Below are 25,976 nucleotides of genomic sequence, written 5' to 3' on the forward strand. Positions count from 1 at the left end.
GACTTGAAACTTGTGAGTCAGGGGAAGGGAAAGGGAAAGCAACAGGGAGGATGGAGTCAGGTAGAAAGATAAGCAGCAGGTTAGCACATCTGCAGGGTTTAGATTAGATTAGATTAGATTACTTTACAGTGTGGAAACAGGCCCTTCGGCCCAACAAGTCCACACCGACCCGCCGAAGCGCAAACCACTCATACCCCTACATTTACCCCTTACCTAACACTACGGACAATTTAGCATGGCCAATTCACCTGACCTGCACATCTTTGGACTGTGGGAGGAAACCGGAGCACCCAGAGGAAACCCACGCAGACACGGGGAGAATGTGCAAACTCCACACAGTCAGTCGCCTGAGGCGGGAATTGAACCCAGGTCTCTGGCGCTGTGAGGCAGCAGTGCTAACCACTGTGCCACCGTGCCATTTAAATTCGAGGCAGACTAGGAATGAAGCAAAAAGGAAGGATAACTTAGGACATATTACTAGAGATGTTGGAAATAATAAGGATAAGAAAATTAGCATTAAGGCACTTTACCTGAATGCTCGTAGTATTCATAACAAAGTAGATGAATTAATAGCTCAAATCGTTGTGAATAATGATGATGTGGTAGGCATCACAGAGGCTCGGTTACAGGGGGTTCAGGACTGGCAGTTAAACATCCAAGGATTTACAACTTATCGACAAAACAGGGAGGTAGACAGAGGGGGTAGGGTTGCCTTGTTAGTTAAGAATGAAATTAAATCTATGGCACTGAATTACATAAGGTCAGATGATTTGGAATCTATGTGGGGAGAGTTGAGGAACCACAAAGGCAAAAAAACCCATGATGGGATATATGTACAGACCTCCTAACATTGGTCAGGCCCAGGGGCGCAAGATGTACTGGGAAATAGATAGGGCATGTCAGAAAGGCAAGGTCAGGGTGATCATGGGAGATTTCAATATGCAGGTGGACTGAGTGAATTATGTTGCAGGTGGATCCAAAGAAAGGGAATTCATGGAATGCTTACAGAATGGCTTTTTGGAACAGCTTGTTATGGAGCTCACAAGGGAGCAGGCTATTCAGGACTTAGTGCTATGTATGTAATGAGCCAGACTTTACAAAAGACCTTAAAGTAAGGGAACACTTAGGAGGCAGAGATCATAATATGGTAGAGTTCAGTCTTCAGTCTGAAAGAGAGAAGGCAAAATTGGATGTAATGCTGTTACAGTTAAATAACAGTAATTACAGGGTCATGAGAGAGGAACTGACGAAAATTGACTGGAAGCAGAGTCTAGTGGGGAAGACAGTAGAGCAAAAATGGCAGGAGTTTCTGGGTGTAATTGAGGACACAGTACAGAGGTTCATCCCAAAGAAAAGAAAGATTATCCTGGGGCAGATTAGACAGCCATGACTAACAAAGAAAGTCAGGAAATGTATCAAAGAAAAAGAGAGCCTATAAAGTGGCCAAGAGCACTGGGAAATCAGAAGAAATGAGCTCTGATGTACAAGCACACCTAGATCTCATTGTACTTCCCTTTTACCTAACTTGACTCCATTTAGATAGTAAACTGCCTTCCTGTTCTGGCCACCAAAGTGGATAACCACACACTTATCCACATTAAACTGCATCTCCCATACGTCTGTCTACTCACCTAACTTGTCCAAGTCACTCTGAATTCTTATAACATCCCCCTCACATTTCACTTGCATTCAGCATTTGACCATGACATTAAAGGTCAAGTACCAGTCCAGAAGATTGAGTATATAATCTAGGCTGCCTTGAAAGAGCAAAAGGAGTATTACAAATGCTTGGCTAACCTGTATCCCTCAATTAACAGCCTCACCAAGTTATCCAGTTATTTGACTGAGAGAATTATGCTATCGGTAAACATGTTGGCACATTTACCTACAAATTGGTGATGTATATTTCAAAATATCCAATTGCAAAGTAACCTTACCTCAGGGTGTACCCATTTATAGCACTTAGGTTTTCAGCTTTACAAAGAACAGGCCACACTATATTTAGGTTGACTTCTGTAATAGTCAAATATGTTGTGTGTTAGATAGCACAATGCTGCTGTCCTTTTAAATAAGTAGTCTTCTGATAGAATGTTCACACACAAATATAGAAATACATGCTCCAACTAATTTCCACAGATCAACAGTTGATTAATTCTTATGGAAAAATTGCCAAATTTTGGGATATACACTTTCATTTGGAAAAGCTACAGACCTATGGGGCAGCACGGTGGCTCAGTGGTTAGCTCTGCTGCCTCACAGTGCGAGGGGCATGGGTTTGTTTCCAGCCTTGGGCGACTGTCTGTGTAGAGATTGCACATTCTCCCTGTGTCTGTGTGAGTTCCCTCCAGGTGCTCCGGTTTTCTCCCACAATCCAAAGATGTGCAGGTAGGTGAATTGGCCATGCTAAATTGCCCTTGGTATTCAGGGATGCATAGGATAGATGCATTAGTCAGGGGTAAATGTAGAGGAATGGGTTTGGGTGGGATACTCTTCAGCGGGTTGATGTGGTCTTGTTGGGCCGAAGGGCCTGTTTCCACATTGTAGGAATTCTATGACAATGATTTCACAGTCATCATCAGATACTTAATTCCAATTTTTTAAAATTGAATTCAAATTCTACCATTTGTCATGATGGGATTCAAACCTTGGTCTGCAGAACATTAGTTGAGTTTCTGGATTAGTAGTCCAGCAATGTTACCACTAGGCCTTCACCTTTCCTTCATGGTCTTACAGTTCAAGGAGCAGAAATTTGTCTCGGGTGATGATGTAGAAGGTTGTTATCAGATCAGTCACCCCTACGTACAGCACCTGAAATTAAGTTTCATTGCAGTCAATAAACTTAAATGTCAGGTCTTTGAGATGGAATTCTGTTCTAGAGTGTATTTGGGAGTCGAGAAAATAATCAGACATAGTTATGATTTCCTTCAAAGTCTGTGGTCACAAACCTAAAGTTATGATTGCAATATGTGACAAATCATGTGCTTGCTTGGGCAAGATAGCAATTGGAGTCAATAAAATGTTACAGCTTTCAGGACAGTGGCGCATTAAATTGGAAATAAACATTTTCTAGTCTGTTTAAGTAACCAGTTATTGTGGTTGCTCATAATTGGCCATTGTAGTTTATTGTGACATCGTGCTAGAGCATTCTAAACATGCATATTTTCCAATCAATCTGTTCAAGATGTTATTATGAAGTGTCTCTGGAGCAGGCGGGACTTGAACGCAGGCCTCTTGTCACAGAGGTAGGGACACTACCATTGTGCCACAAGACCCTTGCATGTTGTGTCCTTATTGCATAGCACACCATGAAGACAAAGGTACCAACATTTGAATTTGGTCAATTTAATGGGGAAATAGAGTAGTTGGCTAATTGTAGGCTCAATTAGAGGTCAAGCAGCATCAGAGACTGTCTTGTGTAATAGAACACCATCTCACAGCAAGGGGAGATTTTAGATCACCTAAAGATACTGAATGTGGGTTTGGAATTGCTCAAAATCTGGAAATGAAGGTAGAATTTTGACTTGCTTGAATTACTCAGAAAAGAGATGACAAAAAACGATAGGAGAATACTCTATTTAGGTAACTAAAAATAAAGACAAGGAAGCAGTTTTTGCAGAGGCTTATCAGGAAGGAGACAGGCAATAAGGTTGAGAGGGATTTCTGTTTAGACAACAACCTGCATTTGTATAGTGACTTTACAATGGAAAACATTCCTAAGTGAGTCAAAGAATTAACTTTTATGAGATGTGAACAAAATCTTGTCCAGATAGGATTTTAAAGTACAGTAAACACAAAAATGATTTCTGACATTGCCTCGTATATATACTAGAGATGTCACATTAGAATTGATGTAAATATGTTAGAGATAATGAACAGCTTTATGACTGACTTGCAATACAGCTTCAATTATGGGCACATTATATGTTTTGTATTGCTTATTCTGTTTGGTATTAACTCAGTGAAAATATTATAAACAACAGTTTTATAGGCACCATTGAACAGAAAAGGTTTTTACAGAAGGATTTACAGCAATTGAACAGATTCAAAAGAATAAATGGCTGGCTCCTGTTCCTTTGTTCTTATGGATAAGAAATGACATATGTACTTTTTAATCAATGAATGTGAGATGCCCAAATAACAAAATACACAACAATTATTAGGGTATCCGGTATGGCAAAGAAATTAGGACGGTCTTAAATTATGAGAATTTGTCAGATTTTGAACCATCACATTGAATGCTGATGATTGCCATATTAAAGAGAGTATTGAGGCAGAGCTATATTTTATTTGTTCAAGTTACTGGCATTCTGTAAAGTATAGTGAGATGGAGTTACAGCATGATATTCTCTTTTATTGATTGGATTTATAAAATAATTCATAGCATTGTGAGCAAATTAAAATGGCAACAAATACAAATTCAGATCTTAGGAAAGAAGGGAAGTAATGATAACAATTTTTCTTATGGTAGAAAAGACTGAAATGACACAAGTAGTCAATGGTTTTGAAAAACCATAAAATGAATGCCATGGCAACAAAGAGGGAATTTAAAGTACCGCAGTGTGTAAATAGTGAGAGCTGATGTGGAAAAGGGATTTGTGCCTAACTTGAAAGGACATCATGAGAATTATGATATTTAGTTTATTTTTTTATTCACAGTAGAATACTTAATTTATGGATTTGACTCTCATCAAGTAATGGCATACCCAATCAATGAGCAGCATGTCACTCTTTTACAACTAATGTTTTATTCTTATGATACAGCTTGGAGGGCATACCAGGGGCAGTACAATGAGGTATCAACCTGGTGAAAGACAGTTTACTTGCATGCCAAACAGCATATGATGGACAGAGCTAAACAATTCACAAGCAATGGATCAGATCAGAGTTCAGCAGTCCTGCCATATCCAAATCATTGAATAGATCATTAAACAACTGTGGTACAACTTTGTACAGACTATACTAGCTAATAAAATTTACCTAAAATAAAAGGTGTTGTTTAAAAAATAAATTCAAGGGAATTGGGCTTTATGGCTGGGTCAGCTTTGTTGCCATTAAGAAAGTGGCGATGAGCTGCTTTCTTGAACTGCTCAGTCCATTTGGTATTGAAAGTGTGGTGCTGGAAAAGCACAGCAGGTCAGGCAGCATCCGAGGAGCAGGAGAATTGATGTTTTGGGCATAAGCCCTTTCTCGGGAATGAGGCTTGTGGGCCAGGGAGCTGAGAGATGCATCCAGCATCTGCAGTCCTCACTTTCTCCTAGTCCATTTGGTATGGTAGACCCCCAATGCTGTTAGGGAGGGAGTTCCAGGATTTTGATCCAGAAACAGTCATTCAATTTCTGAGATAGTTTGATGAGTGATTTGGAGAGGAATTTGCAGGTGGCGGTGTTCTCATTATTTGCTGCCCTTGACCTTCTAGATGATACAGAGTCATGGGTGGTGAAGGTAGAACAGAATAATAGAATCCCTACAGTGTGGAAACAGGCCCTTCGGCCCAACAAGTCCACACCAACCCTCCAAAACATAATCCACCCATACCCGTTCCCCCTATCCATTTACCCCTGACTAAACCCACGTAAACTACACATCCCCTGAACACTAAGGACAATTTAGCATGGCCAATTCACCTAGCCTGCACATCTTTGGATTGTGGGAGGAAACCCATACAAACATGGGGACAATGTGCAAACTCCACACAGACAGTCTGCCTGAGGCTGGAATCGAATCTGGGTCACTGGCACTGTGAGGCAGCAATGTGAACCACTGAGCCACTGTGCCATCCTTTGGTGCTGCCTAAGGAGCCTTTTTAACTCCCCCTCCCCCCTCATATTTGCCAGAAATGTACACTGGGGTACAGAAGGAAGTGTGTTCATATGCGATTAATTACAGACAGTGCAAAATTTCTGATTAGGTAGGGATTGAAATTTGAAGACTTAATAAATCCAGATCCCCAATGCCCACAGTTTCAAAATTTATGGTTTAGATTTTTTTTTAACTTCTTTTTATAATCAAGAACTAACTTGCCTAACTTCACTCCCTCTAAAGCAACAGTCAACAATCATTGTGAAATTGTGTGCCAATGAAAATCTACCTTACACACCTACAGTGAGCTGACAATTCAATTATCAAGTAGGGAAATTCAGTACAGTCAAATCTCACAAATAACCAACTGGTGCATTTTTTGGGTGAAGAAAAGGCTTATTGGTCGGCATTACTCTCGCCTCTCTGAATTTTACCTGGGGATTTTTCATGTTCATTGAAATAGACAGCTTTGGGTGGTCTTAACTAAAGTACTGCAGCTGGAATATTATTTTGAATTATATTGGAGGCAAATAACATAGCATGCTGGAAATCACAGTGGGTCAGGTGGCATCCATGCCTCTCCTCACCACCCCCTCCACTATTGCATTAATGCTGCCCCCTCCATACTTCATGTCAGCTCTGATGAAGAGTCATCTAGATTTGAAATACCCGTATTAGCTTGGTCACTTCATGCGTGCTGCCTGACCCGCTGACTTCCAATTTTTTTTTGGTTTTAGTACAGATTCCAGCATCTGCAGTAATTTGCTCCTACCATAATATATTGGTTTTCTACTGGTGCCAGTACAATTGGCTCTTCCCTTTGGAAATGCAGTTCTTTTCTGGTACCCTGCCACAATGGACTCCAAGTAGATTAGGAGTCAGATTTGGCACTGTGGGAGTTGTACTCTTGACTCTGAGTCATAAGGTTGTGGGTTTACCACTCAGAGTTTTCTGTACACAATTGAGGACGACATATCAGTGCATACATGCACAATTGGAAGTGCGGTCTTTCAGCTGAAATTTTAAACAATATACCAATATCTCCTCGCAGAAAAGATCCCATAGCGTTATTATAAAGAACAGCAGAACCACGTAGGGGTTAAGATCTCCCAAGTGACTCGCTGGCGAATATTTATTTCTCAATCAACACCACTGAAACAGATTTATTACATTGCTATTTGTGGGTTGTTATCCCTCCCTTTCTTACATTCCAACACTTTTGCAAAGCGCTTTTGGACATGCTGAGGACGTGAAAAGGGCTATTTTAATGCAGATTGTTCTCGTAGGTGCTGACGCCCACTTCACTATTTCCAATCCTAAACGGTGTAACCAGAACGAATCAAATAACAAAATTAGCACCGAAAACAGAAATTGCTGGAAAAGCTCAGCAGGTCTGGCAGCATCTGTGGAGAGAAATCAGTTAATGTTCCAGGTCGAGTGACCCTTTCGATTTTTAACTAAATTGGCATCCCGATATTTCATACAGAAAACCTCAACAAAAAGCCAAGGTATATGATTTGCAAAAACTAAAACGAAATTTGCGACCGTGGAGATGGACGCTCTCGGAATTAGGCGAATTGTTATCCACTTGATCTGCGGTAGGCGCTGTTTCATTCTTTACATCAAGGACATCCGATAGAGACATGGAAAAGAAGTGATTATGGAAATAAATGAGCATGGGACACTACCCAGACTCTTCGAAATCGATGTGATATTTACATGGCCTTCAAAAGCAAAACCGCAGGCACTAAGGTATGGACATTGGGAGATAGTCGGAGATTAACAGTTCGTTTTGAGAGGTTGAGGATTCATTGGTGAAACACAGTCCTCGCTCTCAGAAGCGGAAGTAAGCGTCCATTTCCCTGGTCCGACCACAACAGCTGGACAAATAAATAAGGTGCCCTCTCCCCAAGTGCATTAATGAGACGCCGTCTTAGGTTTTGTTATTCTATTAATAATCGTAATTAAATGCAAATACAAACAATATTATTTTTAAGAGCATGGAAACGCCATTGTTTCCAACATTGGCCGTAATGACAGATGAGGGAATATACGCATGACGTTAATACAGGATTTTGAAACCAGCGTTCACCTCTTGATTATGAAGCACTTAGCAAATTCCATATTGTACTTCCTCACCAGCACACACAGCTAGTTATTCAGACATTCAAGATCAGAAGCTTGCAAAACCGATTTAATTTTGACATAAAATGGAGATACTGCCTGGGGATGAGCTGTAGCTTTGTATCAGATGAAGAATGGGAAATTGCAATGCTCTAATTTTGTTGTTTTAGTAATGACAATACATACTTTAAGAATTAATTTGATTTATGAACAATGTTTTTACCCTTTGACATTTTGTCGTTGAACAAATACGGGAAGTTTTAGTAACACGTTCAGCCCACTAATCAAATCCGTTGATGGCAGGAACTGATTACATTTGTCAGAGCTGGAGTTGCAACAGTACAGATTTTTAATATTGGCTTTACCCTGTTCTGAAAGAAACAACAGAGGAATTGAAGTGAAAAGGGTTGGAGGAAGCCACTAAACTATTAACCCGAATGGCCTGTTTCTGTGCTGTAAATTGTAAAACTGTGTAGACTGCGAGTGAACTGAAATTATAGTCTCCCTGAGTCTTTTCTCTTTTATGACGTTAAAAACCACGCAACACCAGGTTATAGTCCAACAGGTTTAATTGGAAGCACACTAGCTTTCGGAGCGTCGCTCCTTCATTAGGTGGTAGTGGAGGGCTCAATCCTAACACAGAATTTATAGCAAAAACTTAGTGTGATGTAACTGAAATTATACATTGAAACATTGATTGTCTGTTGAGTCTTTCATCTGTTTGAATACCATGATAGTTTCACTTCTTCCATGTGTATTTTGTAGATGGTACAAACTGCTGGTATTAAGCATCGATAATGGAGAGGGTGGATGCTATGGATGTGGTGCCAATCAATTGGGCTGCTTTGTCCTGGATGGTGATGAGCTATTTGAGTATTGTTGAAGCTGTACCCATCTAGGCAAGTGGATCACATTCCTGACTTGGGCCTTAGATGATTGACAGACTTTGGGGAGTCAGGAGGTGAATTCCCACAATATTCCTAGCTCCTTATAATCACACTATTTATATGGTGAGTCCAGTTGAGTTTCTGATTCATGGCAACCTCCAGGATGTTGATAGTGGGGGATTCAATGATGGTAACACCACTGAATGTCAAGAGGTGGTGGTTAGATTGTCTCTTATTGGTGATGGTCATAGTTTGGCATTTGTGTGGCATGAATAGTACTTGCCACTTGTCAGCCCAAGCCTGGATATTGTCCAGATGTTGTCACATTTGAACATGGATTGCTTCAGTATCTGAGGAGCCATGAAGGTGCTGAACCTTGTGCAATCATTGGCAAACATCCCATCCTGACCTCTAACAACCACAACCATCTTCCTATGTCCCAGGTATGGCTCTGACCAGCAGAGAGTTTTTTTCGTGATACCCATTGATTTCAGTTTTGCCAGGGCTTCTTGATGCCACAGTCGGTCAAATGTGTCCCTGATGTCAAAGGCTGTCACTCTCACCCCATCTCAGGAATTCAGCTTTTTTATCCATATTTGAAGCAAGACTATAATGAAGTAAGGAGCTGAGTGGCCCTGGTGGAACCCAAACTGGGCATCTCTGAACAGGTTATTGCAGAGTAGCTGTTGCTTGATAGCAATGGTGATGACACTTTCTATCACTTTATTGATGGTTGAGATTAGACTGGTGGGGCGGTAATTGGTCGGGTTGTATTTGTCCTGCTATTCATGTAAAGGACATACCTGGATAACTTTCCACATTATTCGGTAGATGCCAATGTTGTAACTATACTGTAAGAGCTGGCAAGGGGAACAACAAGTTCTGGAACACAAGTCTTCAGTACTATCGCTGAAATGTCATCAGAGTCCACAGCCTTTGCAATATCATTTATCCACTTACCCCAACGGGGTCCCGTTGGGCAGGTGCTGCATGGGTTCATGAACAGCAGGTCATGCTTAACTAATCTTTTGGAATTCTATGAAGACATTACAAGCAAGGTGAACAACAGGTACCTAGTAGATGTGCTGTACCTAGATTTCCAAAAGGCCTTTGACAAAGTGTCGCACAGAGATTGCTGCGTAAAATAAAGATGAATGGTGTTTTGGGTAAAGTATTAGCGTGGATAGAGGATTGGTTAACTAACAGGAAGCAAAGCATGGGGATAAATGAGTGCTATTCTGGTTGGCAATCAGTAACTAATTGTGTGCCTCAGGGATCAGTGTTGGGACCACAATTATTCACAAATTATACAGATGATTTGGAGTTGGGAACCACATGTCGTGTGTCAAAGTTTGCAGATGACACTTAGATGAGTGGTAGAGCAAACTGTGCAAAGGACCGTGAAACTTTGCAAAATTATGAAGGGAATAGATGAAATTGGCATAGAGAGAATGTTTCCACTGGCAGGTGAAAATAGCACAAGAGAGCATTGCCTCATGAGGACAGGGAGCAGATTTAAGACTGAATTGAGAAGGTACTTCTTTCACCCAGAGGGTTGTAAATCTATGGAATTCCTTGCCCACTGAAGTTCTTGATGGTACTTCAGTAAATGTTTTTTAAGCTAAGATAGTTTTTTTTAACAATAAAGGAATTAAGGGATATGGTGAGCAGGCAGGTAAGTGGAGCTGAGGCCACAAAAAGATCAGCCGTGATCTTATTGAATGGGGGAGCAGGCTTGAAGGGCCAGACGGTTTACTCCTGCTCCTAGTTCTTATCCAGCACCTCCAATTATTTTTTTGATTTCACATTAAATTGACTGAAGAGTGATATCTGTGATGCTGGAGCTCACTGGAAGAGGCTGAGATGGATCATTCACTTAGCATTTCTGGCTGAAGATTGCTGCAAATGCTTCAGCTTTAAAAACCTCTGTCTCTGTCTTGAATAAACTGAATGACCAGATCTCTATGGCTTTCTGCAGTAAATAATTCCACAGATTCAAATACTGAAACAATCATTTAAACCCTTCAACTAAGCAAGTTAAGCCTCACAACACAATTTAGCCATTACCCATTTAATGGTGGAATTTAGTAATGATTGAAGCAAGAGCGTCTGGCTCTGGATGTGTCCAGGGTTCGATTTTTGTGCAGTTTGGTTCTCCACAGTTCTGCTGTTGAAAAATCCTGAAGTTGAATCTTTAGGATTTTCTGTCTTGTTAAGCTTGTTGTGTGACATGACTTATGACACTCCTGAAGTCACCAAGTCTGTGGCTTGCTTTCTTATCTGGAGTGAAAGCCAAATGCTCTCAACTTAGCTTCTCTGTTCCCTGTTATATTCGATATTAGCTGTCGTTTCGAAATACAGCCTGCCTGACATTAAGTCCTTAAATTCTTCTGCAGGCAATCTTAGTTTCCCATTTGTAAAAGGCAGCTGGTTGTCAAGTAGGTGTTACTTCCTATCTCACAGTTTGTCTATGCTGCTACAATTTCTTCCCCCCAGGGATGATTACTTGGCTTGTTGCTTTTAATTCCTTTCTAACACCTTGAGCTTCTCTTTTATCTCAGAAACAGTTTATTCCAGAAACATTAATGCAGATTCTTTCAATCCATGAACAGTTATTAACATTCTGAAGTGCACAGTGTCACAAATCACACTGCTCTGGGTCTGGTGTCACATGCCATGTAAACAGAGTAAGGATGGTGGATTGTTTTCCCTCAAGAACTTTAGAGTTTTACTACAATCAATAATGACTAATGATAATAAATAATGAATAATCAAGAAATTCCAAATCTTTTTGTGTGACATTAATATTGAGTACAGACATCATTTGAGCCCAGAACTAGCTGTTTATTGGGAGCTGACTATCGTGAACGCTTTCCAATTTGAACTTGTTCTAATTTTTTAAGTACAATTAGTTAAGGGAGGAATATTTCCACTGTCTTCAGCATAACACCACAACACTTTCACTGCAGACAGACTCTCCTTCCTAACTATTTTGAATATACTAACAATTGCTGTGATCAAATTTGCCATGGATTGATAATTCTTTTGTACCTACTCATATGTATGTTATTCATCTTACACCAATGTCGAAGAGTGAGGTGCTGGAAAAGCACAGCCAGTCAAGACAGCATTCGAGGAGCAGGAGACTTGACATTATGGGCATAAGCCCTTCATCAGGAACAAGCCTAATTTCCTGATGAAGTGTTTATGCCCGAAACAGCACCATACTCTTTGACTCTGATTCTCCAGCATCTGCAATTCTCACTTTCTCCTTGTTTATCTTACACAAATAGGCTAGTCCTGCACAGAATTCAACACACAAGTCCAGTTCTCTTTTCATTCAATTAACACATTCAGTTTTGCAGCTGGGACAGAGCTTTGGGGAGGTCATGAGAGCTAGAATTGTGGATGATTTTTATCCTCCTAGGACCATTGATGCGAGTTCTAGCAATCCTGTTAAGATTACAGGTGACGTATTAACTCATCATCAACCAAAATTAGAATCTGGGAGCATTTCGCCCATGTGGTTCAATACCACAGTACATAATATTGCTACCAACTAAAACAGAACAATTGTTGTCATTTTTTGGCATGAATGTCAGGATAATGTCTTTGAATATGCTTCAAAGCCAAACAAGCTGATTTTTAATTTAAGATATACCTGACAAATCCACTTTTATTAAAAGAGAGAATGAATCTTTCTATTTAATTTCAATCAGATGATGATTACTACCGATGGATTTGTGAAAATCAGATCTCTGAAAATGCCAATCTGAAATGATGATCTAAAAGCATATGACAGTGACTGTGGGATGACTTTCTTTTTGATTTCCCCTTTAACTCCACAAGAGGCAATTTTCTGCAGTGGATGTTCAAGATTACCATGACTACATTTTTAAAAAAAGATAGAAAATAGCTACAGAATTGATCAATAAAATGGTGAACATGAACGCTCTTCTAACCATCACACATGTAAATTAGATATGTGATTCTTCATTTACTAAAAATGATTAAATAACAATAAAAGTTTCAAAGCAATCAATTAATTCAGTAATGCACCATAATTTATATGATTCTGTTCTTCCATGTAGCTGGTTGATAAGAACAAAATAAATATTAAGAACACTTCAGATATGTCAGACTATTACAATGAATTACTTTTAAAAAAAGCCACTGGAAAGACAGTATTGCAGCTGACTTGCTCTGTTATTCTGAAAAACTAATATTTCAAGTGTGAATAAAATCAAACTAGCTTTGGGGCAACTGAAGCAACAAGACGAAAATAAAATGTTGCTTTCAGAAGGTTGAAATTTAAATTTTTATTTCTGTGGAATTAATTGTGTACATTGATTGCCAAAGCATTTTGCACAAATGTCCATTAGCTGGAATGTGTACATATATGCTGCACCATATTTTAATTTACATAGTTTTCCACCCTACAATCCTAAATGCTGTAACTCATATAGTGGTTTACTTCCAAAGACATCAGTAGCTGCCTGCTAACTTGCCTAAACAGCTATTAACAGTGAATATTGGCAGGCCATTTTGATTGTCCCAGCATTGGAGTTAAATTTGATCTCTATGTCATTTATAATGAGGGAAATGATCATTGGACAGTGAATTAGGGCCAGTATCATAAAATTTAGAATAATACAGTTCAAAAGATGGCTATTTGGCCCATCATGATTGTACAACCTCTTTCAAAGAACAATCCATTTGGTCCCACTCATCTGCTCTTTCCCCATAAACCTGCAAGTTTCTTTTCCCAGTATTTATCCAATTCCCTTTTGAAGGCTACTAGTACAGCTGCATCCACACCTTATTAACAGTGCCTTATTTTATCTTTGATCCTTCAAGGACATTCTCTCCAACGCTAATGTTTTCCTTCTTCAAAACCTTTGCTACCCCCGCCTTCTCCCTTTTATCATCTCTATCTTTCCTGAATATCATTTACCTAAGAATATTACAAATCCAGTTCTCTTTTTTTTAGATTAGGTCTCTGTATTTGCCACTATATTTCCTCTTAACTACTTTCAGCTAACCAACCTTATTTTGTGCATTTATACACATACAGGTAGTTCTCTGATAATACCGTTGTTGTATTCCCATTATATGGCATGTTATAGAAAAATTCTGGCCATTCTGCCAGTGAAAGTGCCACCATCTTCTCATTGATATCTCACACTCATTTGATCTCTGCTATTGAACCCACTATTTCCTGCAACATCTTCCCCACTCACTCTCTTCCTCACCAACATGTGACCCTGACTAACCCTGAATTTCTTCTGCACAGTCTACTCACCCCTCAGGATATCTCCACACATGCACCAAAAGTAACCGTGTTCCACCCATCTTTCTCTCCCTCACCCACTATGTGCAGAGTTTCATGACTCTGATCACCCTGAACAACTGACTGACCATGCCTAAGCCCCTGTACTAGTATTTCTTTTGCTGTTGGGTTACCGTAGTGATTAGTCACTGAAACATATTCACTTGAGTCTGCAGATATTCTTTAACATCTAAACATTTTTTCAAGAAAAAGAAATAGCTGTTAATACAAACAACAAAGCCAACTTTCAAACTGCTCCTCAATGTTGTCTTTTTACTGTTAGTCAATTCCAGTGAAACTTCACTCTTAACTCTTTTAGTTTTTAAATTAACAGATTGCTCCCAGCTTCTTGTCCTCAGGCTGTACAGACATTTTCACGATGCTTTTCCAGGTCCATGAGCACAAACATTGTACAATACCTTTCGTGAAGCTTTGCGTGAGCCGGCTGATCACCTCGTGCCAGGAATGAGAATTGTGTAAAAGTGAACGGGAATTCGCTTTATTAAGAAAAGGCTGGCAATTCACAGATCGCTTTACAGAGAAATTGCATTTAACAAACGCGTGTTAAAGTTGAATTAACTATAACTAAATGTAATGTTAGTGGCGGAAAGCCTTGTCATATATAAAGCTTAGACATTCACTAGAAGTACTGTAACCTACAGGGTTACAGACTGAGGTGGAAAATGTTATTAAACAGGATAGCTGTCTTTCAAGAAGCACAGGCACAAAGTTCCTTCTGCTGAATGTAAATCTTTCTCTTTTTCTCCATATGAGAGTACTAACTCTCATATGGAGACTTGATAGGCTTGTGGGAGAGGATAGTTATCTGTGAATTGCTCCTAGTGCTGTGAATTACTGAATAGAAACAGGATTCAGGTCATTACTTTTTTTTAGATTACTTACATGTGGAAACAGGCCCTTTGAGCCAATAAGCCCACACAGACCCTCCGAAGAGGGTCAGGTAAATTGCCCGTAGTGCTAGGTAAGGGGTAAATGATGGGCCGAAGGGCCTGTTTCCACACTGTAATGTAATGTAATCTAATCTAATGGATTCTGGGAGGAAACTGGAGCACCGGGGGAAACTCATGCAGACACAAGGAAAATGTGCAAACACCACACAGATGCCTGAAGCTGGAATCAAACCCAGGTCCCTGGTGCTGTGAGGTAACAGTGCTAACCACCGAGCCACCATGCCGCCCAATAGTAGTACTGAAAAAATGGAAGCAAAGTGCATAAAGACTGAGACAGAGTTAAATGATGCAGCATCAGGTGTGATCATAGGCAACTGTTTTCTAAGTTTGGATTGCACAGTCGGTTCTGCCATAACACACGTTTCTTCAATGCGAATTGGCTATAACTTTTTTTTAGTTTAGATTACTTACAGTGTGGAAACAGGCCCTTCAGCTCAACAAGTCCACACCGACCCACCGAAGTGCAACGCAACATGATTGAAGAATTTAGACCATTGTTTGCAGAATGCAAACTTTCCTCATCTTTATTCACTATTTTGGTCCCATTGGTTTAAATGGTACTGCTATTATGTGATTTTCCTATAATGCGAGATTGCATGGGAATGGAACTATCGCATTATATCAGAATAGACTGTCTCCAGTTGAAACCAAACCAGTATTTTAAAAATGTTAATCACACCTCCTTATTTTCTGCAAACTTCAAAACTTATCATCACTCATAAATCATTGTTCCTCCTGATTTCATCAGTTTCCTGACAGGGGATTTAAAATAATATTGCTGTCATTGTCACACACAACTGAAGATCAGACAAAGTGTATAAACACTAAGGATTCTGGGTAATCCAAGATGGAGGACGGGAAAAATTTCTGGCTCTAAGAGCTGCTCCTTTTTTTTGAGGTATTTTAGGTGTTGGAGGTGATTTCCTCAAATTCCAGGAGCAGCAATTACTGTTTTATATGCTGTTGCATTGTTTTGGAACTTTGGAAAAAAAAAGTCAAAACAACAGCAGTTTAAAAGGGAGAAGAGCAGACAATGGAAGCGCATGGTGAGGACAGTGCAGGAGAGAGAGAGAAAACCTGCACAGTTACCGCCTTTGCTGTTTGAATTCGTGTCTGGTACAATTGCAACATTCAAGAAGCATTTGGATGGGTATATGAATAGAAAGGGTTTGGAGGGATATGGGCTGAGTGCTGGCAGGTGGGACTAGATTGGGTTGGGATATCTGGTTGGCATGGACGGGTTGGACCGAAGGGTCTGTTTCCATGCTGTACATCTCTATGAGTCTATGACCTAACCAACTTGGCTTTACATTTTTTTTTCAGATTGTTCTCTTAAATTTATTGCAATGTTTGTTGGTATTCTACACTCTCTACTACATGATCGGAAGTGTTTGCTTTGGTGCATTCAGGTAAGTTGAACAGGGCAGAGTTCCTCTGATCACTAGCCCTACTAGAAAAGCGTTTGAAAATACTGTTTTATATTCTTCTATGGGATGTGGGCATCACAAAAGGACATTTCATCCATATTGCTGTTGTTTGGAGTCACATGTAAGCCAGACAGAGTAAAGATAGCAGATATCCTTCCCTGAAGAGCATTAATAAACCAGGTGGGTTTTTACATCAATTATTTCATTGTCACCATGATCGTTTTTTAACCATTTGACCATTTAGGAGACAAAGATAGGCTGAGGGACAGATAGTATTGAGGAAATGAGATTGCGGAAATACTTGGACAGGTGAGTGGGCAAAGAAGTGCCAGTTGGAATACAATGTGACAAAGTGTAAGCTTATGCACTTCCATAGGAAGGATAGAGGTGTAGACTATTTTCTAAATGGGGAAAGGCTTCAGCAGTTTAAAGTACAAAGTGACTTGGGAGTCTTAGTTCAGGATTCTCTTAAGGTTAACACACAGTTTCCACGATCGCCGCCAAGACAACCACCTTCATGATCGCCAGGAAAACCATCGCCGACAGATTCGCGGCCTCCGTGGAGTCCACAGCCACCAGGAACAACACCGTTTCTGCCGTCGCCGCATCTACTTCCGCCCCCAGTGATGTCACTCACCTGCACGACCACGCCACATGCGTCTCTGCCCCCACGCCGATCTCCGCCCCCACGCCCAACTCCGCCCCCACGCCCAACTCCGCCCCCACGCCCAACTCCGCCCCCATGCCCAACTCCGCCCCCATGCCCAACTCCATCCCCATGCCTAACTCTACCCACATGCCTCCACGACTAACCTCGCCCCCCATCCCAGCTCCAGCCGCACACCAGGTCCGAGCTCCCAGCCCTGCCGTATTTTCACCATCCCTCCAGATCCTCCCTCTCTGAAGATAAAAGATCAGTCCTCAGCAGAGGCCTCACCTTCATCCCCCTACGCTCTCGGATTAACGAGTTCAACACGCGGCGAGACATCGAACAATTCTTCCGCCGCCTTCACCTCCGCGCCTACTTGTTCAACCAGGACGCCCGCCCACTCTCTGACGACCCCTTCTCCTGCCTCCAACACACCGCATCCACCTGGACACCCTGTGCTGGCCTCTTACCCGCCCTCGATCTCTTCATAGCCAACTGCCGCCGCGATATTAACCGCCTCAACTTGTCCACCCCTCTTAGCCACTCCAACCTCTCACCCTCACAGCGTGCAGCCCTCCACTCCCTCTGCTCCAACCCAACCTCACCATCAAACCGGCAGACGAAGGAGGCGCGGTGGTAGTTTGGCTAAACGCCAGCTCGCGGACACCTCCTCCTACTGCCCCCTTGACCATGACCCCACCTCCCACCACCAAACCATCATCTCCCAGACCATCCATAACCTCATCACCTCAGGGGGTCTCCCATCCACTGCCTCCAACCTTACAGTCCTACAACCCCGCACCGACCGTTTCTACCTTCTGCCCAAAATCCACAAAGCTGACTGCTCATGCCGACCCATTGTCTTAGCCTGCTCCTGCCCCACCGAACTCAACTCTGCATACCTCAACAAGGTCCTGTTCCCCTTAGTCTAAGAACTCCCCACCTACGTTCGGGACACTACTCACGCCCTCCACCTCCATGAATTTCGCTTCCCCAGCCCCCAACGCCTTATCTTCACCATGGACATCCAGTCCCTATACACCTCCATCCCCCATCATGAAGGCCTCAAAGCCCTCCACTTCTTCCTTTCCCGCCGACCCAACCAGTACCCTTCCACTGACACCCTCCTGCGACTGACTGAACTGGTCCTCACTCCGAACAACTTCTCTTTCCAATCCTCCCACTTCCTCTAAACAAAGGAGTAGCCATGGGCACCTGCATGGGCCCCAGCTATGCCTGCCTCTTCTTCGGATATGTGGAACAGTCCACCTTCCGCAGCTACACTGGCACCACCCCCCACCTTTTCCTCCGCTACATCGATGACTGTATCGGCGCTGCCTTGTGCTCCCACGAGGAGGTTTAACAGTTCATCCACTTCACTAACACCTTCCACCCCGACCTCAAATTTACCTGGACTGTCTCAGACTCCTTCCTCCCCTTCCTAGACCTCTCCATTTCTATCTCGGGCGACCAACTCAACATGGACATTTACTATAAACCGACTGACTCCCAGCTACCTAGATTACACCTCCTCCCACCCTGCCCCCTGTTAAAACGCCATCCCATATTCCCAATTCCTTCGTCTCCGCCTCATCTGCTCCCAGGAGGACCAATTCCAATACCGATCAACCCAGATGGCCTCCTTCTTCAAAGAGTGCAATTTCCCCTCAGACGTGGTTGATGATGCTCTCCACCGCATCACCTCCACTTCCCGCTCCTCCGCCCTTGAACCCCACCCCTCCAATCGCCACCAGGACAGAACCCCACTGGTCCTCACCTACCACCCCACCAACCTCCAGATACATCATATCATCCTTCGTCATTTCCGCCACCTCCAAACAGACCCCACCACCAAGGATATATTTCCCTCCCCTCCCCTATCAGCATTCCAGAAAGACCACTCACTCCATGACTCCCTCATCAGGTCCACATCCCCCACCAACCCAAACTCCACTCCCGGCACCTTCCCCTGCAACCGCTAATAAATGCAAAACTTGCGCCCACACCTCCCCCCTGACTTCCCTCCAAGACCCCAAGGGTTCCTTCCATATCCGTCACAAATTCACCTGCACCTCCACAGACATCATTTACTGCATCCGCTGCACCCGATGTGGCCTCCTCTACATTGGGGAGACAGGCCACCTACTTGTGGAACATTTCAGAGAACACCTCTGGGACACCCGCACCAACCAACCCAACCGCTCCGTGGCTGAACACTTTAACTCCCCCTCCCACTCTGCCAAAGACATGCAGGTCCTTGGCTTCCTCCATCGCCAGACCATGGCAACACGATGTCTGGAGGAAGAGCGCCTCATCTTCCGCCAAGGAACCCTCCAACAAGGGATGAATGTAGATTTCTCCAGCTTCCTCATTTCCCCTCCCCCCACCTTATCTCAGTCCCAACCCTCGGACTCAGCACCGCCTTCTTGACCTGCAATCTTCTTCCCGACCTCTCCGCCCCCACCTCCTTCCACCTATCACATTCCAAACGCCCCTCCCCCAAGTCCCTCCTCCCTACCTTTTATCTTAGCCTGCTTGGCACACTTTCCTCATTCCTGAAGAAGGGCTCATGCCCGAAATGTCGATTCCCCTGCTCCTTGGATGCTGCCTGACCTGCTGCGCTTTTCCAGCAACACATTTTTCAGTTCTGATTTCCAGCATCTGCAGTCCTCACTTTCACACAGTTTCTTAAGGTTGTTTGGCAGTTAGGAACGCAAATGCAATGTTGCCATTCATTTCAAGAGGGCTAGAAAACTAGAGCAGAGATGTACTGCTGAGAGAAGTATAAGGCATTTGGAATATTGAGAGCAATTTTGGGTCCCATATCTAAGGAAAGATGTGTTGGCATTGAAGGGAGTCCAGAGGAGATTTACAAGAAAGATCGTAAGGATGAAGGGCTTGTCATGTGAGGAGCAGTGAGGACTCTGGATTTTAAAAGCATAAGGGGGTCCTAATTTAACTTACAGAATACTGAGAAGCCTGGACAGACTGGACATGGAGAAGATATTTTAACCAGTAGGAGAGTCTAGGACCGAGGGGATCAGCCTCAGGGTGAAGGAATGCCTCTTTAGAACTGACATAGGGAGGAATTTCTTCAGCCAGAGGGTGGTGACCTTTTGGAACTCATTGTCAAGACCGTGGAGACCAAGTCATTGAGTGTATTTAAGACAGAGGTAGATAGATTCTTGGTTAGTAAGAAGATCAAGAGTAACGGGGAGAGAGCAGGAAAATGGGGTTGAGAAACATATCAGCCATGATCAGGAACAAACTCAGTGGGTGCCAGGGACCTGGGTTCAATTCCATCCTCAGGTGACTGTCTGCATGGAGTTTACACATTCTCCCAGTGTCTGCATGGGTTTCCTCTAGGTGCTCCAGTTTCCTGCCAAAGACCAAAGATGTGCAGGTTAGGTGTGTTAGCCATGCTAAATTGCTTATAGTATCCAAGGATGAATAGGATAAGGTGGATTAGCCATGGGGAATGCACGATTACTGGGACAGAAAAGGGGCTACGTCTGTGTAGGATGCTCTTTGGATGGTCAGTGTGGACTCAATGGACCAAGTGACTTGCTTCCAAACTACAGGGTCATTCTGCTTTTACATGTGTTTCATCAGCACGAATTGGCTATAATGCGATTGACAAATTGTGGACGTTGCTTGAATAACGCAAACTTTCTACTGAATGGGGATAGCGATTTTCTACGGCTATCTTTTACAGCATGCCTTTCTATAGCAGTTTTCCAAAGCACCATTTTCTATAGCATGAAGTTGCAGAGGAACGCAACTGTTGTGTTATAGTAGAATGACCGAAATAGAGATTCTATGATTCAATGAATGGCTTAATTCAGCTCCCATAATTTATAATCGTATTTTCTTAAAATTTCAGATGTATTAATTGAATTCAAAGTTCATTCACTGACTTGGTTGCATTTGAACCCATGTTCTCACTGCTTTAGGCTGGGTGAGTGGTTTAAGTACTGAAAATGTGTTGCTATAACAGCGTAGCAGGTCAGGCAGCATCCAGGGAACAGGAGAATCGACGTTTCGGGCATAAGCCCTTCTTCACCGAAACGTCGATTCTCCTGTTCCCTGGATGCTGCCTGACCTGCTGCGCTGTTGCAGCAACACATTTTCAGCTCTGATCTCCAGCATCTGCAGACCTCACTTTCTCCTCGAGTGGTTTAAGTAGTCAATTGACAAGATCACTATGCCATGAACCTCTCCCTGATACTAATCATTATTGAGGCTGGGGGTATTTGTGGAGCTGCCTCCTCCAGTGAATTGTTTAATTATCCACTACCATTCCCAACTGGATGTGGAAGGACTGCAGAGGTTAGATCTGATCGGCTGGTGTGGGATTGCTGAGCTCTGTCTATCAGTTGCTGATTATGCTATTTGGCACACAAGTAGCCTGCTTGGTAATTTTAGACATTGTTATGGACTAGGCCAGTCCACTCAAAACATTCTTGAGCAGGCAAACCAGACCAAAGCTTTGCAATTTGTTTTGGTAAGTGTACAGTGAGAATTACCCGGAGTAAGTTGGTTAGGTTGACTACTAGGTTTTAAAACAGACAGAAATTTATTCACAAAATTACATAATGAAACACAACGAACAGAATAAAGAACCCCTACAGAACTCAGTCTATCTAAACTAGACTTAATGATGCTGTTTTGAATATACACAAAAGCCCTAATAAGCAAACCCCCCCTTAAAACGCAGTTTAAGAAAAGGAACAGATGCTTACAGGTTGAAGTTAGAAGGGCAGAAAGAGAGAGTTTAGCAAACTGTTTCCACACAGCTCACTGTTGAACTCCTAACTAGTTTTGGACTGAACTGTTCAGCTAGAGAGCTGACCACTCTCCTTTCATTATACAGGTCACTTTTAAAACATGATCACTTTGGCCTGAAGTCTAATCTGTTTACATATAAACAAAAGGCCTCTCAAAACCATTTTCATCTCTGTACCAAACTATTCGGAGCCCAACGTGTTTACGACCTCTCTGAAAAAAAACCAAGGACACAGACTCCTTGAGAAAAGGAACAGCTTTTAGAAAAAAATGGACCAGCTTTATGACACCTCCCCCCCCTTAAAAAAATGAACCATCAATATCAAAAGATGGCTTCATTTTTAAAACCCTTCAAAAACAAACTGGTTACTAGTCTAAAACACACATATACACTAAACTAAACATACACATGCAAACATACACAAGCACATGCGAATTCAGGCTGTGGCACACCCGCCACCGAACGCGCTTGTATCTCATTCGAGTTTCGATAACGCATCGGCAGTCACATTTTCGCGACCTGCCACATGCACAATTGTCAAATTGAATGGCTACAATAACAAGCTCCATCTAAACAGTCTAGCATTTTTGTTGTTAAATTTTTCCACAAATGTCAATGGGTTATGATCAATGTATACGATTGTCTCAGATGCATTGCTGGTAATATAAACACTGAAATGTTGTAAGTCAGCACCAAGCTTAAAGTCTCTTCCTCCACTGTTGAATATTTCTGTTGATGAATGTTTAACTTCCTGGAAAGATATCCGATGGGTCTTTCTATTCCCTCATCATCTTCCTGGAGGAGCACCACACTGACACCAACATCACTGGCATTGATAGCCACCTTGAAAGGCTTTGTGTAATCAGGTATGGTTAATACTGGGGCAGCGGTTAACACAGGTTTTAGGCTGTCAAATGCTTTTTGACAGTTCACTGTCCACTGAAACTTCTTGCCTTTTTTAATAATTCGGTAAGTCGAGCAGCCACAGTGCTAAAGTTGGGCACAAACTTTAGGTAAAATCCACCCAACCCCAGGAACTGTGGTACTGCTTTTTTGTCGACGGTGTGGGAAATTCCCCATTCACTTTTGTTTTTGCATCCCATGGGGCCATTTGTCCATGTCCAATAACATGGTCCAGGAAGGTGACTAGGGCTTTGGCAAATTCACTTTTAGCTAGGCTTACCACCAAGCATGCATTCCGAAGTCGATTGACCATGTCCGATAAATGCTGTAAATGTTCTTTCCATGAGTGACTAAAAATCATCAGGTCATCAATATACACCACACAGTTGGATAATCCAGCAATGACCTTATTAGTCAGTCTCTGAAATGTGGCTGGAGCGTTTTTCATACCAAATGGCATGACTTTGAACTGACATAGTCCAGTTGGCATTGCAAAAGCCGAAATTGCATTTGCTTTCTCTGACAAAGGCACCTGCCAGTAGCCTCTGAGCAAGTCCAACTTAGAAATGTAAGTTGCTTGTCCCACTTTTTCTACACAGTCCACCAACTGTGGAATTGGATATGTATCAGTCTTTGTAATAACATTGACTTTGCGATAGTCCATACATAACTGTTGGGTACCATCTGACTTTGGCATCATGACTATGGGGGAGCTCCAGTCACTGTAATTCACTGATTGTGCCATCTTGGAGCATGCATTCTATCTCCTTCTGAATCTGTGCCAACTTTAGAGGGTTATGCCTGTAAGGATGTTGCTTAATCGGAACAGCATCTCCTATATCTACATCATGCACAATTAGGTTAGTACTTCCCAGTTTATTTCCGCATATTTCCCCATGTGATAGTAATAACTCTTTCAGGTCATTTTGACTTTCTTGTGGAAGATAACTCAATAATGTATCCCAATTTTGACAATTCCTCATTGTCCAACTTGATTTGACGAATGTCCAGTTCAGAATCCTCTGAACTTGGTTCTTCCTTCTGTGCTGTAACCATGAACACCTTCTCCTCTTGCTTTCCTTCCCTCTCAAAATACCTTTTGAGCATATTCACATGACACACTCTGTGAGATTTCTTCCTGGAGTCCTTATCAAGTAGTTCACCTCACTCAATTTCCTCTTGCTCCAATAAGGTCAACTAAATCTGGCTTTTAAAGGCAGGGAGTTACTGGAAGTAACATCAATACCTTATTCCCAATTGCAAAATTGCAAATTTGTGATTTCTTATCTGCCTCCTGTCTCATTTTAGGCTGTGATACTTTTAAATGCTGTCTAGCCAACTTTCCAGCTCTAGTTAATTGTTCTCTAAAATTTGACATATAGTCCAAATGGGTGGTCTCTGAATTCTGTCTTATTAATTTCTCCTTAATCAGTTTTAACAGTCCTCTTACTTCATGCCCAAAAATTAATTCAAATGGACTGAATTTGGTAGATTCATTTAGTGCAACTGTGATCGCAAAAAGTACAAATGGAACTCCCTTATCCCAATCATCTGGATAATCCTGACCATATGCCCTCAACGTGGTCTTTAGTGTTTGATGCCATCTCTCTAGTGCTTCCTGTGATTCTGGATGTTACACAGTAGATTTGAATTGCTTTATTCCCATAATTAGCCATAACCTTCTTGAATACTTTGGATGTGTTGTTTGATCCTTGATCTGACTGGATCTTTATTGGAAGTCCATATTTAGTAAAATATTTAAGTAACTCTTCTACAACCCTTTTAGCTCTAATGTTGTATAATGCAATTGCATCTGGAATTCTGGTCGACATATCTATTATTGTCAATAAATACTTATTCCCATTTTTTGTTTGAGGTCGGGGACCTATGTAATCAATCTCTTGTGAAAGATTCCTCAAATGCTGGAATAGGTATTAAAAGTGCAGGTTTTATTACTGCCTATGGTTTTCCAATTAGCTGACATGAATGACACGTCTGGCAAAATTCAATGACATCTTTGTGTAGTCCAGGCCAGTGAAATGTTTTTGTATTTCAGCCTGTGTTTTCCTTACCCCTAAATGACCTCTAAATGGTAGCTTGTGCTACTTGCAGCACCTCTTTTCTATACCCTCCTGGCAAAACAATTTAATGAATCTCTGCCTATTTCTCATCTCCTTCAATATGTGATGGTCTCCATTTCCTCATTAAGACATCATTTATTGCATAATAACACACAGGAAGGCATTCACTCTCCTCTGCATATGCCTTTTGATATAACTGTTTTAAGTTCTCATCGTTGTGCTGTAACTTGATCAGTTTAGCAGAGCTAAAGAAAATTGCATGTTTACCTATTTGCTTCTTCTCTGTCCCACTTCTCTGATCAAAAAAGTCTAGAATAAAGCTATGCCCAGCTTCCTTTTCTGTGCATTTTGATCTCTCTTGTTTCAGCTTGTGCCTCTGTGATCTGTGATCATGCAATCTGGGAAAATTCCTGGAAAAACATCCTTCATTTTTTCAGTTGCCTGCATCTCCACTGCTTTTCAACTAGAGTAGGCAGCACGCCTATTGATGAATCAGCTATATTATTTGCAAGAACAAATTATATTCCTGGAGCTGAGAGTTTGTCCAGTACTCCTACCACAAATTCTCCACTCTTCTCTGGACTCTCTAGCCTCACTTTACATAATTGAGCACTTTTTGTCTCACCATGAATTCTTGTTACCAGTACCTCTTCTGGCAATAGTCCCTCAGGAGTACATATTTCCTCATCCTTCAGCATCACAGACTGAGAGGATGCTGTGTCCTTTAATATTGTAACCTCTTTACCTGCTACTCCTGGCTTATGTTAATAAAATTTACCTTTGCATGTATATTTTTTAAGCAGATCTGGCACTTCCTCCTTAACCAACCTCTGATCATCTTGTATACTCTGAGGCAGTTGTCTAACATGCCTTGTGTTTTTTGTCACTAGTCCAACAAAGCTCCCAGATTTATCTGGATTTCCGACATCTGGCTTTCTCCTAGCCCACCAACACTGTGATTTTGTGTGGCCCACTTTATTACAATGAAAACACCAGAGCTTTTTAATTTCTTTGTCCCCC

General features: G+C 41.9%; 1 protein-coding gene across 3 annotated transcripts in view; it reads left to right on the top strand.

Moving 5' to 3' along the window:
- The first annotated feature begins 7,082 nt into the window (after window positions 1-7,082).
- LOC122563515 (putative transmembrane protein 244) overlaps window positions 7,083-25,976 on the top strand; it is a 50,727-nt gene continuing 31,833 nt past the window's right edge. Inside the window, exons 1-2 of one of the 3 annotated variants that reach the window (XM_043717336.2) lie at window positions 7,091-7,551; window positions 16,434-16,519. In XM_043717336.2, coding sequence (XP_043573271.1) covers window positions 7,519-7,551; window positions 16,434-16,519 — 119 coding nt within the window. In that variant the 5' untranslated portion in view covers window positions 7,091-7,518. Of the gene's footprint in view, window positions 7,552-16,433; window positions 16,520-25,976 lie in introns of all 3 variants that reach the window. The other 2 variants (XM_043717334.2, XM_043717335.2) reach the window with 2 other exon arrangements.

This window comes from Chiloscyllium plagiosum, unplaced genomic scaffold (assembly GCF_037043375.1).
Source record: "Chiloscyllium plagiosum isolate Xiang-an unplaced genomic scaffold, Cpla_swu_hap1 HiC_scaffold_30, whole genome shotgun sequence".
Taxonomy (NCBI): domain Eukaryota; kingdom Metazoa; phylum Chordata; class Chondrichthyes; order Orectolobiformes; family Hemiscylliidae; genus Chiloscyllium; species Chiloscyllium plagiosum.